This window comes from Ailuropoda melanoleuca, chromosome 8 (assembly GCF_002007445.2).
Source record: "Ailuropoda melanoleuca isolate Jingjing chromosome 8, ASM200744v2, whole genome shotgun sequence".
Classification (NCBI taxonomy): Eukaryota; Metazoa; Chordata; class Mammalia; order Carnivora; family Ursidae; genus Ailuropoda; species Ailuropoda melanoleuca.
This window is the reverse complement of record NC_048225.1, coordinates 102,069,431-102,087,880: the sequence shown is the minus strand read 5'-3', so window position 1 is coordinate 102,087,880 and position 18,450 is coordinate 102,069,431. Positions and strand designations below refer to the sequence as shown.

Here is an 18,450-nt window from a genome sequence, read left to right as displayed (position 1 = left end):
AAATAAGGCATTTAAACATTTTTTTCTAAGTGCTAGCTTGCCTGAGCTTCATTAGGATCGAGAGTCCAACTAAGGAACTTTGCTTTCAAACACTGAAAGAATAAATTACTTGGTATTGCTTCAGGGAACCTTAGGCCATATCCAAATTTTCATGTTTCTGACTAAATTTTATTTATTTATTTACGTATTTATTTACATATTTATTTATTTATTTGCCCTAGATAAGGAGGATAAGGAAGAATGACCATAAGATATGCCAAAGGGTAAAGGGTTTTTCTTTTTTGGCCAAGTAATAATAGCAAGCAAATAGCTAACTGATTAAACTATCAATGTGCCATCTTCCTTTAAAGACTTTGTACTTCCAGCATCAAATCAGGGACTAGAACACACTTTCATTTGCTCCTGAGATTGAATTTTCACAGAAGGGAACTGCCCTGGAACACACACCACCCCCCCTCCCCACTGACCCTGCCTAAACCGCACCTTATCTTTGTTGTCCAGCAGAGCAGAAATCCGAGGGCTTGATGATGACCGGTAGATGGAAGAGCCTCGGTCCCTTAGAGCTTCCCTCGAATTGGCCACCTCACTCAGCATGTTGTGGCTGCCAGTTTTTCTGAGTCCCAGTCTCCACGAAGAAGGAGATTCATCTTTGGGCTCTTCCGGCTTGTTAAAAAGGCTGGAGGAGAACTATGAGGGAAGAAGCAAAGAGAAGAAAAGGAAAAAAAAAAAAAAGGTCCTGATGATTCTTTTCAGCCTATTTGCCTTTTCCCACACTTAACTAAGTTCAGTGAGGCAGCAGAAGGCAGTACAAGGAGAACAAATACATGGCAGGCTTTCTGCCAATGCTCCCTTCCTCACCTGGCAGACGCTAATAACCTCGCAAGGCTCCCTTTCTCCCTGAGCCAGAAATAGCCTCAGATTCTTAACACAGTGCTCCTACTGACAGAGTTGCTCTCTGAGAAATTAAACACTATTTGCTCTCCTATCAATGAGTACTGACCTAGAACACCAGGAGATCCACGTTCTAGTAAAAAACATCTTCTCTTGCTTGACTCACTGTGTAACTGAAAATGGGACATTTTACTTCTCCAAGTCTCAACATGCTCACCTGTAAGATGGTGATAATGAGCTTAATTCCTCCTTATAATATGTGGAGACTAGAAAACACAGATGAGCTAATGTATAAATATGTTTTAAGGTGCTGTGATAAGACTGTGGTAAGAAGATTTAAGTTAATAATAAAAAAATACCAAAACTCACTCCACTCTAATTCTAATTGCTTATTTCAAGAAAATAGTTTATTTGATCTTGGGCAGCAGTTCCAAGTGTTTCAGATTTCCCTGAGCAGCAAAATTAAAAAAGACAAAAATGGGAGAAGTCATAGAGCTGCCATCTTTTAGATTTTGCCCAGAGAACATCTTTCAAAAACTTGATTACCATTTCTATCACAATCATTTCATTAAAAAGAGAAAAACATTTTAACATCAGAAAACAAAGCTTTCTGGAAAGCTTACATTGCCTTAATGATCTCATTTTGCCATAAACCACAGAAAGCATCATAGACTAGTGTTAGCTCAAACACCAGTCCGAAGTAAAACTGGTCTTTAGAACTGCAGTCAATGGTCCATTCCTGGGACTTGGGGGACCTCTGCCAGGTGGCTGTGGTCTTTCTCCAGGTATCAGGCCACCTTTACTGCCTGGTATAGTAAAAATGCAACAGAAACATTAAATCACTCGTCTCCAGCTCACACTCAGATTTTCTCTTTTAATCAGTCATCTGAATGTATATATTTATGTACTCCTTCCAGCTTCAGAGGCTCAATCATGTCAGCTCTTTATAAGCCACCCTGACTCTGAGAGGAAAAATGCCTTTCTCAGGATTATTTCAGCAAAGTGGAATAAGTATATGTGGTTGGGTTTTTCTGTTGTTGGGTTTTTTTGTTGTTGTTTTGAGTAAGCTCTATGCCCAATGTGGGGCTTGAACTCATGACCCCAAGGTCAGCCAGGTGCTCATGTATTTTTTTTTTTAATTTAGTATTTTTCTTTTAAAAAGGCAAGAAGTCTAGGGGTGCCTGGGTGGCTCAGTCAGTTAAGCATCTGACTCTTGATTTCCTTTGGCTCAGGTCATGATCTCAGGGTCCAGAGAGCAAGCCCTGCATTAAGCCCAGCATTGGGCTCCCCCCTGGGCATTGAGCCTACTTAAGATTCTCTTTCCCTTTCCCTCTGCACCCCCCCCCCCCCCTGCTCACGCACACACTCTCTCCCTTTCAAAAATAAAACAAAAAAAAATAAATTAAAAGAAAGCAAGAAGTCTAGTCACACCTAGAAGCAGTGGGAGTATGTAAGGCACAGCTAAATGACGGGGTGATGAGTGAGGTCTGTGTTCTATCTGAAACATCTCTACAGATTCACAGTGATGCTCGCAGGAATAAATAAGCAGCCAGGCCTTTGTTTCCTCATCTCCACAGTGATACCGTAATCCTGTCTTTTCAATTCATGAGGCACTAAGAAGATCAGTAAGTTAGTATCTATAAAACCACGGAGTTTTTTCAACAGCTTTCTTCCCCAGAACTCAGATCAATCTTAATCTCAAAACTAATTGTATCCTTTGTAGAGCAAGGTCATTATTCAACTCTGTCTCACTGACTAGAAGCCTACAGCTTCTCAGAGGCCTGGGCCAAACTGCAGGAGGAGGTGTCTCTGGTATTTCAGCAAGTTCTTTCTATCTCTGCTCTCTACTCATTATGATGAGTACTACCAAGACTTTATTTATGAAAGTAAAATTTTAAACAAGAAGTAAAAAAAGGACATAAGTCATCAAATCAATTAATACTGAATGCTAGATATCTTCCTATCTCAGTCTGAGCTTTACATATACTTACTGTACTTAGCCTTAGATATGAAGAAAATAGGCAATGGACAAAATTTCTTTAGTCCCAGATCACTATATCCTATGTTATCTAAACACATTGTAGCCAAATTTATTTGGTGATGGATTTGTAGCTTTTGCGGGCAATGTTATAAACACAATGTTTGAGCACCGCCCCCCCATCCATATCTTGAAGCTCTAATTCCCAACATGACTATAATATTTGGAGGTAAGGTGGCTGCCTGCAAACTAGGAAGAGAGTCCTCACTAGGAACTGATTCAGCTAGCCCCACGATCTTGGACATCTCAGCCTCCATTATTGTGAGAAATAAATTTCTATTGTTTAAAGCCACCCAATTGATGGTATTTTGTTATGGCAGCCTAAGCAGATTAGGACAGGCAACATGTATATGTATTATCTTGCAAGAATGTAGCTTTAAGGCCTTTCAAACTGTACATTCCCATAGTAGGAAAAATATAGTATTCAAAGTAGTTCCAAAATACTCACTCTCCTAGCTGAAGAGGCAGAGAAGGTATTCTGAGCTGGTGGTGGTATCTGTTCCGTGATAATACTCTTGCTTTCAGAGTTGGAATGGTTGACAATGGCTTCTGGCTTTTTATCTATTATTTAAGACAAGAGAAGCAACAAGTGCAAGTATTATCTGTGTGTATGTCTGTACTTTTCTGCTAACAGAAAAGGTTTACCCATTATCAAAAGATTATTAGTGCCATGTAATGCTTAGACTCAAACTAAAATGAAATCTCTAGGAACTATTACCAAAAGGAAATAAACTCAATGGTAAAATTCCTTTCTTGGTAGGCTCCAATTCCCAGATATATAACTGAAAACTTTCTCCACATTATGTATCATATATAAAATTCATCAGAAAGTACATAATAAGAATCTACTCTGTTTTGGGAGATTGGGCAGGAAAAACCAGACAGATCTTGCTTTCTAGGTAATTAATAACCAAGACAAGAGATAAGATGCATAATAATAATAGTAACAACAGAAGATCATATATAAGTTAGATGCTAAATTGGTTGAGTTGGATCAACAAGGCTTTATGCGTCCAGAGTAAATCCTCTGAGGGAGGAAATAAGGAAAGTTGCCATAGAGAAAGCTAGAAGACAAATACCAACTGGCAGGAGGAAGAAAGGGTATGATTAATGACTTAGAATTCAAAATACACCATCTGTTGGTCAGTAAACTCAAGTCTAAGCAGGCCTAATAAAAGTAGTGAATATTCTTGGGATTACAATAGGAAATAAAGGTAGAAAGGATTACAGAGGATATTGCGAGTTAAGCTACAGAACTGTAGTAGGTAAACCCTCTTAATAAAGAATAGTAGTCCATCTTATAGGGCCATCGAGCGGAAACCTCGTCTGTCTCGTTCACTGCTCCATCAGTGCCTGAGCCTAGTAGGTGTGGTGGGGCCTCCTCATCTATGTACTCTGGAAACAGGGCCCAGAGTAACCCACCTATGAATTATGTGACAGTTTTAAGCCACATTCTAGCTGTGTGACACTGGGCAAGTTACTTAACATACATGAACCTCTCTTTTCTCACTGATTAATCAGGGACTTTAAATCTTGCCTCTGAGTTGCTATAAAGTCTAGAGATAATGTTTTTAAATTGCATTGTCGTTCAATGTCTGGACGTAATAAGTCCCTAGTAAATAGTTATTTATTGTTAATGTTATCATTTCTGGTGGTTATTATGAATATTCAAGGCATTCTTTAAATATTATCTGAATATCTCTATCCCCAAGAAGTATACCTCACTAGCCAAATGTGACAGATCATTACAGTAAGAACTCCCAATGAATCTATACCCCTGTGTTGTGGCCTCTCAGATTGACTCTGGGCTTGGCAATGTGACTTCCTATGGCCACTGGGACATTAGCAAGTGTGACACAAGCAGAGGCTCAGAAAGTGCTTGTGCACTGAGCCTTGGCCTCTCTTCTTGTGGAATCCAACTGCTCTGTGAAGAAGCAGGGGCTAGTCTGCTTGATGAACATGGCCCACTTGCCTCAAACATCCTAACCACCCACCAGAAAGGTGAGTAAGGCCACTGGGGGGGGACCTGCCAGACCCCAGATGACTTACCAACTGACCACCAACACATGAGTAAGCCCAGTATTACCACACGGAGGGGAGAAAAGCCATCCCAGCGAAGCCCTTCCCAAATTGCCAACCCACAGAATTGAGTGTATGTAAATAGCTGTTTTAAGCACCACTAAATTTGAGGGTGACTTGTTATTTAGCAATAGATAACTAATATGCCAAATGTTCAAGTTGAACAAATAAAAGGAAGGGGAAAATAGAAATCCAAATCAAACTGCTTACATTCACCTCAAAAGAGAATTCGTATTCTTACAGCTACATTTATATGTAAGACACATGAAAACTGTCATTTTATGAGGTTGTATCTGTGGATTTTTAAAAACAGGAAAAATGCATTCAACAAATACTTGTTCAGTACATACATAATGTGTTGGGCATCATCGGGAAAGGTTTAGACGTAACCCAGTTCCCCACATTCTTCCAATATACACTTATATAATGTATTTTTATTGCATACCTACCATGTTGAAGGCCCCGTGCTAGGCATTATGGAAGACAGAAAGATAAACAAGACACACAATACATTTTAGTGCTTCTGAAACTTGCAGGGGAAGAAGAGAGGAGATGAGAAACAAAGAGAAATAACACTACCACTAGGTAGTATAAGTAATACAAAAGAAGTTCAAACAAATAGCTACTAGTCAGAGGAGGGGAGGAAAAACTTGTATCTGTGACGATAAGGCTTCATAAAGGAAGCTGATTTGAAATACGAGTAAAACTTCAACTGGCAGAAATGAGCTGGAAAGCTTGCTGGAACCATCTGGCTTCTGCCTACATCAGGCTACAGAAACTGCTGAGATTAGCAGACTCCCTAAATGCTGTCTCTTTCTTGAACTCTCCCTTCCCACTCCTACCCTGGCTTTTCTGATATAGAAACACAAATCCTGGTTTTCCTCAACCTCTCTAACCATACCTTCTTTGCCTCTTTCACTTCCTAAGCACAGCATGCCCCACAATTCTTTTTTGTTCATCTTTTCTCTACAATTTCTCCCTTGAGAAATCTCATCCTTTTCCACACCTTTAGCTTCCACCTTTTAGGCAGATAATTTCCACAATTCCCTCTGCCCCTGCTACTCTGAGGAGTCCCAGATCAAAGTCAGGATCTCAGGGACACCATTTGCCAGCCATGAGACTCAATTTGCCTTACCCCTTACAGGGTCAATTTCCTACTCTAAAATGTGGTGATACATCCCTCGGGGTGTGGTTGTAAGTACACTGCAGAGTAAAAAGCACTACCCAAATGTAAAGTGTTGTTACAATCCCCCAAACTAAATATACTCTTTCTTACTAGTGAATCCCATTGACGACATTTATATCTCTCAAGTGGCATGTATTTTATTATGTATATGCCTTCCTATTCCCCTGTATCTCCTAGATGTATCCAACAAAAAGCATTTAATGAATGTGAATGCTAGTCCTATGTCGGGCATCATGCAGAGACCTAGGAGTAAAGGATAAACCTAGAGTTCTCAGACAAAATGATGAGTGCTACAACAGAGATAAGTATGAGGTGCTAGAGGGATACAAACAGGGGAGCAATTATCATGGGGTGGGAGAACAGTGAAGCAGTCCACTCCTTTTGAGTTTTTTTATATAGGAAAACCTAAAGAAAGGCCTCTTCATCCTGGTAAATCCTATAGCTTGTAACAGAAATCACTCAATAAGCATTTGATGGTTAGAAACGAATTCTAAGGTTCAAATAAATGTTCAGGGGTAGGAAGCTCAGGATACGTCTGGGGAAACCACACAATCCAGCTTGGCTAGTAGATGACACTGCCTATGGATAGCACTGGAAAGGTCAGCTGGAGACAGACTATGAAAGATCTTGAAGGTCAGGCTACAGGACTTGGGATTTACTCCACAGGCGAAGATGGGAGTAGGGGAGGTGGCTGTAGATGATTTCTGGACAGGGGAGCAGTATAACCTAAGGGTGCTGTGGTGTTCTACTCCAACAGCAATGTGGAGATGGGCTGCAGGGACCAGAGTCCTGAGGCCTAGCTGCATATCACGAAGCAATTACAGTAGTTCAGGTAGCTCCCTCCCATTTTTCTAATATCTTGGTAGCTAACAAAGTGACCTAGCACAGAGCAAGACCAGACAGTGCTACTTGAAAGCTTAAGACACGTAAGTCCTCAATAAGTAATAAAAACATAAAAAAGATGAACATCTAAATTTTGGTAGGTGCTACACTACCATTTCCAGAGCAAGCTGTGCCTGCTTAATAACAGAAATTCAAGACTCCATGAGTAAAAGGTCATCTTCTACGCTTTAAACTTAGTTGGTGCTTATCTTCTCTACACAATCAATGATCTCTAATTTCCTTTGGTGATATTCAATGAGCTAATACTAATACTACTAATACAAGCCAGTGAGTGCAGGACACGTGTACTGTAAAATCTTAATTATCATTAACTTCCAGTTATCCATGAGAGCTATGCTGTTGCAGTTGAACCTCTATTCAGTAAAACCCAGTATCTCTTTTCTGTGTTTGCCTGACAGTATATCAAAACCCGTGGGTGATCCTACAGCTTGTGGATCTGACCGTGTTCAGCACCTCACTCCCACTGTTGGGCTTCCTGTCTTGCCATATAATAAACTTAAGAAGTGCAAGATGAAGCATATATAATATCAATAAGAGTCACAAAGGTAAACATGACTTTGTTCCTTCTTCAATCCCCAACTCAGGAATTGAAGGAGCTTCATATAATCAGAAGGAAAATGAAAAGATCTTGGGATTCTGTTTAGGGAATCAGATGAACCTGAGAACTAAATGCAAATTTACACCAGCTGGTTAAAGATACTTGACCAAATATGACTCTGCAAGATCTCACCTTTCCAGCCTCTTAGCATACTGAATTTCGGAATCTGGTCTCTAAACCCTACCAACCTGAGGTCAGACAGTTGGCTCCTTTACACAAGCATTTTTGTGGGGCGCCTGGGTGGTTGAGCATCTGACTCTTGATTTCCACTCAGGTCATGATTTCAGGGTCGTGGGATCAAGCCCCCCATCAGGCTCCACACTCAGTGCGGAGTCGACTTGAAATTCTCTCCCTCTCCTCTCAACCCCCCATGCTCACAGACACAGGCATGGGCACTCTCTCTAAAATAAATAAATAAATAAATAAATATTTTTTAAAAAAGGAATTTTGTGTGTGCCTTATGGCTACATAGAAACTAATACACATATTATAACCTAGCTCACACCTTCTACAACCAAGGTTTCACTCAAAATTTGGTATCTTATGTTTGAAAATTAAACTTAAAGAACTTACAGCTCTTTTTGGAGCCCTCTGAGGCCCCCTAGCTCTGACAAGCAGTGATCTCCTTGCATGATGGAAACAGAGGATCTTTGCTCTCAACATCTTTCATTACCTGCCTCCTTCTCAGTTTCCGACTCAGAAGCTTCATCTTCACCTTCCTCCTCCTCTGAGCTGGAGCTGCTAGACTCTTTGCTTTCTTCCTCCATTTCCTGGGACTTGGGTACCTCTTCCTCATAGAGCATCTTCTCTTTGCTAAATTAAAGATGACAGTTTGAGTGTAACTCAGAAATGGTCAACTATTTAAGCTCACTGGCAATCAAGCATAAAGAGAACAAGTCTATAAACCTCTGTATAGAAGCAATAACAGAAATACATCAAATCCTTCTTTACATTCTTCTGAATCCTTGGGTTTTTTCAGACTAAGGTTCAGTTTTTGACTTTACAGTATGACTTAAATAGATCTAGCCTGTTCAACACACAGGAAAAAGGAGGGCTGTGAATCCTGACAGTGATGAAGCAGGTAAATATTTTTAAAAAGTCATTTAACAAATGTTTTCTGAGTGCTTATTACCTGCCAGGAACCATGCTAGGCCCTGGTACAGTGGTAAACACATGGTCCCTGAGTTCACAGAACTTAGAGTTAGGGATGCAACTAAGACTAGGAACCCCTAAGCTGGGGGGGGTGGGAAATGTTGCACACAGTCTCAATTAATCTCTAAATTTAAAACACACTCACCCGGGGCACCTGGGTGGCTCAGTCGGTTGAGCCTCTGCCTTTGGCAGATCAGGTTGTGATCCTGGGGTCCTGGGACTGAGCCCCATGTACCCTGCGTTGGGCTCCCAGCTCATCAGGGAGTCTGCTTCTCCCTCCCCTTCCGTGCCTCCCCCAGCTCATGCTTGTACTCTCTCTCTCTCTCTCAAATAAATAAATAAAATCTTTTTTAAAAAATAAATTNCCCTGCGTTGGGCTCCCAGCTCATCAGGGAGTCTGCTTCTCCCTCCCCTTCCGTGCCTCCCCCAGCTCATGCTTGTACTCTCTCTCTCTCTCAAATAAATAAAATCTTTTTAAAAAAATAAATAAAAAAAAAATACATTCACCTACCCTCAATGTCTCCCCCGTATATCAATGCCACCTCCTTGCCCCTCAAACATCCCACATGTTTAAAGACCATTTGGCTTAAATCTCAAGCTAAGTATGTCACACACACACACATGCACCCAAACACAGCAGAGTTCATCACATCTCTCAAGTCCTGAATGTCTTACTTCTTAAAGAGTCCACTCTGCAACTTGCTGTTCAGGTCTGACTCAATGAGCTTATTCCGTGTCTCTTTTTCACTTCGAAGCTGGAAATTGAGAAAACAGAGAGGAAAGGGAAGAAGTTGACTATTGGTAAAAATCAGCGGTGATGAGAAGAATTCAAAATAGTACTGCCATTCTGAAGAAGACAGGACCAATACCAAAAGGGGAAGAAAGAACTAAGAAAAAGAGAAACCCATCAGTTGAGTCTCCTTAGAAGAATAATGATGGAGAAAAATCCTCATTCAAAGTAAGAGAAAAACCATGGTGTCAGAGCTTCAATAAAAGTGCTCGTATCAAATCTCCAAACCCAATCTTCAAAAAAACCCTGGCACCTAGGGGAGGCTGGCTGGGTCAATTGGAAGACCATGTGACCCTTGATCTGGGGTTTGTGACTTCAAGCCCCACGCTGGGCGTAGACAGATTACTTAAAAAAAAAAAGAAAAAAAAAAAAAGCCTGGCTTCTGATGGATTTAAAAACAAAAAAAGGGAAGAAACGTTGAAAGAATTCTTTATGACCATATACTGAATTAGGCTGGCAATAGTTCTCAAGAAAAAAAAGTTACTAAAGGGGAAATAAGTCCTTAGAATAAACTGTCTGGTATTTATATACATGCTCTAGACAAAATGAGTTTATATCCCTAGACCCCAAAGTTATGCAGGGAGCAAAGAAAAGCACCATTGCCAGCACAGAAATGTTATTTAGTGAAAATATTATTTATGTTCAAAAACCAAATTATGCTGGTTAAAGGATACATAGAAACTTTCTATTATTTTCACAACTTCTATGTGGGTCTAAAAATTACTTCAGAATGAAAAGTTTAAAAAACAACAAAAATCTAACTATACAAAGTATACATCTTAGGAAGGCCGATGCTGTTAGATAATAACCCCGATACGGTACGTGGCAAGTCCCAAGTTTCAGCCTAGATTCCACAGCTCACCAAAGAAAACAAAGTGAACTNACTTTCTATTATTTTCACAACTTCTATGTGGGTCTAAAAATTACTTCAGAATGAAAAGTTTAAAAAACAACAAAAATCTAACTATACAAAGTATACATCTTAGGAAGGCCGATGCTGTTAGATAATAACCCCGATACGGTACGTGGCAAGTCCCAAGTTTTAGCCTAGATTCCACAGCTCACCAAAGAAAACAAAGTGAACGGTTAAGTTGTTTGTCTGAGGTTTATATATGCAACTGTCTCACTAAGCCTTGAAGTAACGAAGATCTTCACTCTACCAGTCCAGACGCGGTGCTGAACACGTGTGAGGTGAGATACAATTGATCTGTCCCACTGGTGAACTCCACAGTTCTTTTTTTCAGAACTGCTCTAAGTTTCTCTCCTTTGTCCTAAACTTGAGTTCATATGCCTTGACCCACAACTCATGCAAAGGAAAACACAAAGGAAAGCTAGTGACTTTTTTTCTGTCCCACTCTGTTTAGACATCAGCCCTGATCATTAGTAGCTGATCTTTATTCTTGCCCAAATTACTCATCCCACTTATAGGCAGAAAATGTGAATTATTCACTGTTTATCTGGATATTGGGTGGATGTTTTCCTTTTGCAGGATGTACATGGGTACCATACTTAGGTAGTTCTTCTATATAGCACTAAGCAACAGAATGGTACGTGCAACCAAACAATAAAAGATTTAGAATGAGAAGGGAAAGGAGGATTTAATTCTGGATATATGATAAATCCTGAATAAGTATGAATCACTGACCAGGTACTGTCCAATGCCAAAAGACAGGTTTAGTTTTGTGGCCTTGTTTGCTTTTTAAGAAGGAAATATATTCCTCTCTGTAATGAATCTACTTTAAATAAACAAGGCCTTTCAGTCAACAGGGGGAGAAAAGAGTTATGAGATGTCCTCTACCCTAGTACTCCCTATTTGGAAAAAACTCTGACTTGAATATACCACATTCACTTTCTCAAGGGTAATTATTAGTTTGTTGTTCTTGTCATTTTTGACTTTCAGCTGCTTGAAGGCTATCTTATAGTGAGTAAACTTTAACAACAATGGTTTCTGGGATATTTTCTAACAGACCGTTGCTAGTCCCTGAAGGGAACAATTATCATCTCTGAAATGTAGATATGTCCATTTTGGCTCTCAGTAGACATAACTAAAACAAGCGACTGAGATACCTGGTATGGACTGAGCTGTTATAAAGCTTTAAAAGCATTAGCCAAAGACTCACCACGTTCTGCTTCTTCTGGAGCATCTCCAAGTGCTCCACAAGACCCTCATCGGCCACATCAAATGGTGTCTGGCCCTGGCACAGAAAAGGCATACCACAATCAAAAGAAAACAAAGTAGTAATTTTGTGACTTTATCAGAGAACTATTCAATATCCACTTGATGCCTTTGTTCCAGTGACAGCTGCTTCCCTAACTTACTACTGTACATTATAATAATGCCTCCATCTATCACAGAGGAAACATAACAAGCAGCAGCAAGTCCGCTGGGGAATCTGGGTCGCTCAGTCAGTTAAGCATCTGACTCTTGATTTTGGCTCAGGTCATGATTTTGGGGGTGTGAGACTGAGCCCTGCATCAGGCTCCATGCGTGGAGCCTACTTAAGATTCTCCCTCTCTCCCCCACTCTGCATATCCCCCCTGCCCATGCATATGCTCTTCCTCTAAAACAAAACAAAACACAGCAAGTCCTTTAAATACATGTTTTTATATTGTATAAAACAGTATTGAGGAAATCACATTATCTCTAATGGTTATTGCCTCTCGGTAAATAATCAATTGAAATCTCTACTTGTACCTGTTCCAAAACGGTCTTAATTGCTATGATAACTTCAATAAGAGGCTTTTAAAATCCTCAGAGGGGGTCCAGGGCACATGTGCACTAAAGATTAAGTCACAGTAGTCATCTCCCTTTAAGTGAGAGAAGGGTATCTCTTTTAGGAAACATCAGCACAGTTCATCTGGGAATGAAAGCTGGATTCGGAAGAAATGTGAGGCAGGTAAGAACATCTACTAAATAAAAAGCCATGTCTCTGGATTCCTAGAAAATCACTAGATGTAGGGGTAGGAGCTCTAGGGCCTCTAAACTTGCTTGAAATGAGACTGAATAACTATTTTCAGCCAGACTCAAGGATCTTTGTCATTATAATGTTTTGTTTTTTTTTTTTAATGACTGGATGAGAGTAGAGCTCAGCTCTCAAAAGTCTTTGAATTAAAAATAAAATAAAATCAAATCTTTCATACTTCACCAAAGACAGCAACCTCAGGATTTCCCAATGCTCATTTTTGCCAAGGGCAAATATCTTTATTTCCTATTTATTTTAGGGGCTTCAACATAAATAGAATCAGAATGCTGATCAGCAGAGTTTTATTTTACGTAGCAAGCATCTCTATGTTGATAATGGGGTGGGCAGGAGGGAGGAGGGTATCAGGAACAGAGCCATAGCTACCTGTGACGTAGATTTCCGTGGACAATAAGCCTGGCCATTTAACTGAGACTTTAAGCCTTTTGTTCTAGAGACCCAGCCACCAATTTCACTGCCCTTTTAGAGGGTCAAGCATACTAACCAGTTTGTTCCTGATATCCATGTCACAGAGTGCTTCTGCCAGGATGGAGCAAGCCTCCTTCACTCCCCAGTGTGCAGCAGCATGGAGGGGAGTCCAGCCATCATAATCCTGAACATTGAGTTCATAGCCAGCCTGGATTAAAAGTCTAAGAAGAAAACCCCAAACAAGACACTTATAACCTTTATATTACAGTTTTCTGCGAAATAAACTACCACCTAATTGATATTTCAGACTTTGGCCCTGAACTACCGGGAAACTGTGATTACTTCTGTCCTCTAAGGCACAGCTCGGGCTTCATGGTTCCTACACTGAGAACCAATCACAGAGAGCAGTTATCAAGCCGCTCTGAAAGGTCATAGGGTACTTCCTAGGCACATCCACGTTAAACCACACAAGAGGAGTGTTTGGAAAGGTGTATACCTTTGAGATTCACCAAATCTGAGTCACCTGATAAAATCTGCCAAACCATACACAACTCTGTTACAAGGTGTGTTTTCCATTTCCCAGTGCAGGGAGGAAAGAACATCTAAAATGAGAACTCAATTCTCTTCAGGGCACTTTACTTACTAACTTTGTAGTTGATCTTTCCAGGATCCCATATATTTACTATAGACTCTCAAACTTCCAACTCTGCAAAGTATCTGCCCGGACTTCTTGCTAACTACAAAGCTATAATCTGTGTGCATGAAGGAAGAAAGGGATGACTCCTGAGGCCCCAAACTGCACTGGCCTGATGGAGGTTACCCATATCATGGGCCTCCAGACACCTCCTAAGAAGTGAGCAGAATCTGAATGTCACCCTCAGGCGGAAACGGTATACCGACAAACTGCCCCACCTGTTAGAAACCCCATACTTGGAAAATGAAGCACTGGAAGAGTCTGGCAACAACTACGCACACAATGCTATTAACTACCCACGTATTTGGGAAAGCCTGTCAATAGTAGCACCAAAAGCTACATAAAGCATGTGTGGATGTCAGGAAAAATCGAACAGGTGGAGTAGTAGAATCCAAATCCCTCACATCAGTTTAACTATCCTGCTCTAACTGGATGCGGCACACTCGAGATCTGTATCGTGAATCTAAGGAGCCCAAAAACATTATCTATGTCCAAAAGGGACCAAAATGATCACAAGTCTGTCCTGTATTACATGTCACCAGAGGAGACTATAAGGATAGTAATGATAAATCACACCACTGGAAGAGATCATGTAAGGTCATCTAACCCAGTGCACCTCATCTGTTTCATATCATACATGTCAGTGAGAACCTACAGTGACAGTAGGAGGGTGGGAGACCATCTATGGATTAACATCAGCAAAATATAAGAAAAGACTGCACAATCAGAGAGGATAGCAATAAAGAAAGAAACACATCGTAGTTGCAAATCTAATTCACCCCCTGCTTCCAAAACCCAGCTCATCTTCTCCCAGTTTTCCAAACTCCTGATTGATGTAAATGGACAATACCTGAGGACCTCAGAGTAGCCCTTGGCAGCAGCCACATGGAGGGCTGTGGCCCCTGAGCGAGGCTGCCTTACATCCTCTATCTTCCCGCTGTTGAGCCACTGGCGGGCATCCTGTAACATCTGCTGCTCCTCTTCTTTTCTTGACTGCTCTAGATCAACTCCTGCAGAAACCAGACGGCCAGCATTACTCAAGGTCCATTTAAATCTGACAGGATATTTTCCTTAGATTCTAAACACATCATAAATAAAACCACAAATAACAGTTTAGTCATCAAGTTGGGTATTTACCAAATTTACTCTTTATTTAGAAGAACAATGACATTTATAANCACAGTAGTCATCTCCCTTTAAGTGAGAGAAGGGTATCTCTTTTAGGAAACATCAGCACAGTTCATCTGGGAATGAAAGCTGGATTCGGAAGAAATGTGAGGCAGGTAAGAACATCTACTAAATAAAAAGCCATGTCTCTGGATTCCTAGAAAATCACTAGATGTAGGGGTAGGAGCTCTAGGGCCTCTAAACTTGCTTGAAATGAGACTGAATAACTATTTTCAGCCAGACTCAAGGATCTTTGTCATTATAATGTTTTGTTTTTTTTTTTTAATGACTGGATGAGAGGAAGGATCTTTGTCATTATAATGTGTTTTTTTTTTTTAATGACTGGATGAGAGTAGAGCTCAGCTCTCAAAAGTCTTTGAATTAAAAATAAAATAAAATCAAATCTTTCATACTTCACCAAAGACAGCAACCTCAGGATTTCCCAATGCTCATTTTTGCCAAGGGCAAATATCTTTATTTCCTATTTATTTTAGGGGCTTCAACATAAATAGAATCAGAATGCTGATCAGCAGAGTTTTATTTTACGTAGCAAGCATCTCTATGTTGATAATGGGGTGGGCAGGAGGGAGGAGGGTATCAGGAACAGAGCCATAGCTACCTGTGACGTAGATTTCCGTGGACAATAAGCCTGGCCATTTAACTGAGACTTTAAGCCTTTTGTTCTAGAGACCCAGCCACCAATTTCACTGCCCTTTTAGAGGGTCAAGCATACTAACCAGTTTGTTCCTGATATCCATGTCACAGAGTGCTTCTGCCAGGATGGAGCAAGCCTCCTTCACTCCCCAGTGTGCAGCAGCATGGAGGGGAGTCCAGCCATCATAATCCTGAACATTGAGTTCATAGCCAGCCTGGATTAAAAGTCTAAGAAGAAAACCCCAAACAAGACACTTATAACCTTTATATTACAGTTTTCTGCGAAATAAACTACCACCTAATTGATATTTCAGACTTTGGCCCTGAACTACCGGGAAACTGTGATTACTTCTGTCCTCTAAGGCACAGCTCGGGCTTCATGGTTCCTACACTGAGAACCAATCACAGAGAGCAGTTATCAAGCCGCTCTGAAAGGTCATAGGGTACTTCCTAGGCACATCCACGTTAAACCACACAAGAGGAGTGTTTGGAAAGGTGTATACCTTTGAGATTCACCAAATCTGAGTCACCTGATAAAATCTGCCAAACCATACACAACTCTGTTACAAGGTGTGTTTTCCATTTCCCAGTGCAGGGGGGAAAGAACATCTAAAATGAGAACTCAATTCTCTTCAGGGCACTTTACTTACTAACTTTGTAGTTGATCTTTCCAGGATCCCATATATTTACTGTAGACTCTCAAACTTCCAACTCTGCAAAATCTGCCCGGACTTCTTGCTAACTACAAAGCTATAATCTGTGTGCATGAAGGAAGAAAGGGATGACTCCTGAGGCCCCAAACTGCACTGGCCTGATGGAGGTTACCCATATCATGGGCCTCCAGACACCTCCTAAGAAGTGAGCAGAATCTGAATGTCACTCTCAGGCGGAAACGGTATACCGACAAACTGCCCCACCTGTTAGAAACCCCATACTTGGAAAATGAAGCACTGGAAGAGTCTGGCAACAACTACGCACACAATGCTATTAACTACCCACGTATTTGGGAAAGCCTGTCAATAGTAGCACCAAAAGCTACATAAAGCATGTGTGGATGTCAGGAAAAATCGAACAGGTGGAGTAGTAGAATCCAAATCCCTCACATCAGTTTAACTATCCTGCTCTAACTGGATGCGGCACACTCGAGATCTGTATCGTGAATCTAAGGAGCCCAAAGACATTATCTATGTCCAAAAGGGACCAAAATGATCACAAGTCTGTCCTGTATTACATGTCACCAGAGGAGACTATAAGGATAGTAATGATAAATCACACCACTGGAAGAGATCATGTAAGGTCATCTAACCCAGTGCACCTCATCTGTTTCATATCATACATGTCAGTGAGAACCTACAGTGACAGTAGGAGGGTGGGAGACCATCTATGGATTAACATCAGCAAAATATAAGAAAAGACTGCACAATCAGAGAGGATAGCAATAAAGAAAGAAACACATCGTAGTTGCAAATCTAATTCACCCCCTGCTTCCAAAACCCAGCTCATCTTCTCCCAGTTTTCCAAACTCCTGATTGATGTAAATGGACAATACCTGAGGACCTCAGAGTAGCCCTTGGCAGCAGCCACATGGAGGGCTGTGGCCCCTGAGCGAGGCTGCCTTACATCCTCTATCTTCCCGCTGTTGAGCCACTGGCGGGCATCCTGTAACATCTGCTGCTCCTCTTCTTTTCTTGACTGCTCTAGATCAACTCCTGCAGAAACCAGACGGCCAGCATTACTCAAGGTCCATTTAAATCTGACAGGATATTTTCCTTAGATTCTAAACACATCATAAATAAAACCACAAATAACAGTTTAGTCATCAAGTTGGGTATTTACCAAATTTACTCTTTATTTAGAAGAACAATGACATTTATAACACATATTAGTTTTACCAGGGTTAAACCATCATTGTAAATACTGTGTGATGGCAGATCCATTAAAGAAACGCGCTTAAAATTGTTTTCAATTTTAAGAACATAAAGACCAAAGTGGACATTACTTTGCATTATAGTATTTGTACAATGCTATACACTTCAAAGATCTTTTACATGTTACACCATTTTAGTTTGTAAACAATCCTTTGAGGTAAATGTAATAGATATTACTATCACCATTTAACAGATGAGGAAATACACATAGAAAGGTTAGGTGCCTTGCTAAAGGCCACAAAACACATTAGAGTTGTCACTAGAACTCTGACATCCTAGGTCCTTGTCTATTGTTCTTCCCCACTTACTATTCCATAAGATTGGTATCATCAAATCTTGGTTTCAGGTATGATATACTTCAAAAAATAATCTACCTCTAATGCTTACTATCCATACGTAGGGAAATATGCTGACTTGAAGCTATATAATCTAGAGCAGCTGAGTAGGTCATGTGCAGTTCCAAGGGAGTGTAGCTGTTGTTTCACTTTAAAACATTATAGAGGAACTCCATAAAGTTCCTCCCTTTAGCCTGCAACTCTCCCAACATCTGCGTCACTGAAAAGGGGCTGGGGTGGGGCATGCCGCCTTCTATAAAATAAGGACATGATCAATGCACAGAAATCAGCTGCATTTCTATACACGAACAATGAGACAGAAGAAAAAGAAATTAAGGAGTCGCTCCCATTTACAACTGCACCCAAAACCATAAGATACCTAGGGAATAAACCTAACCAGAGGCAAAGGATCTGTGCTCAGAAAACCATAGAATACTCATGAAAGAAACTGAGGACAACACACGGAAACAGAAAAACATTCCACGCTCATGGATTGGAAGAACAAATATTATGAAAATGTCTATGCTACCTAGAGCAATCTACACATTCAGTGCAATCCCTATCAAAATACCATCAACTTGTTTCACAGAACTGGAACGAATAATCCTAAAATTTGTATGGAACCAGAAAAGACCCCAAATAGCCA

General features: G+C 40.6%; 1 protein-coding gene across 8 annotated transcripts in view; it reads right to left on the bottom strand.

The window, feature by feature from the left end:
* The window catches only part of PPP1R12B (protein phosphatase 1 regulatory subunit 12B), a 204,915-nt gene that overhangs the window by 122,751 nt on the left and 63,714 nt on the right, over positions 1 to 18,450 (bottom strand). For all 8 annotated transcript variants that reach the window (XR_004627338.1, XM_034667052.1, XM_034667053.1 and 5 more), the window contains exons 4-10: positions 17,091 to 17,250; positions 15,625 to 15,769; positions 11,758 to 11,832; positions 9,523 to 9,602; positions 8,369 to 8,508; positions 3,378 to 3,490; positions 484 to 687 (exon numbers count right to left, since the gene is read on the bottom strand). Coding sequence is in view for 7 of the 8 variants with exons in the window: in XM_034667052.1 (XP_034522943.1) it covers positions 484 to 687; positions 3,378 to 3,490; positions 8,369 to 8,508; positions 9,523 to 9,602; positions 11,758 to 11,832; positions 15,625 to 15,769; positions 17,091 to 17,250 (917 nt within the window). In the remaining variant the exon portion in view is untranslated. The remainder of the gene's footprint in view (positions 1 to 483; positions 688 to 3,377; positions 3,491 to 8,368; positions 8,509 to 9,522; positions 9,603 to 11,757; positions 11,833 to 15,624; positions 15,770 to 17,090; positions 17,251 to 18,450) is intronic.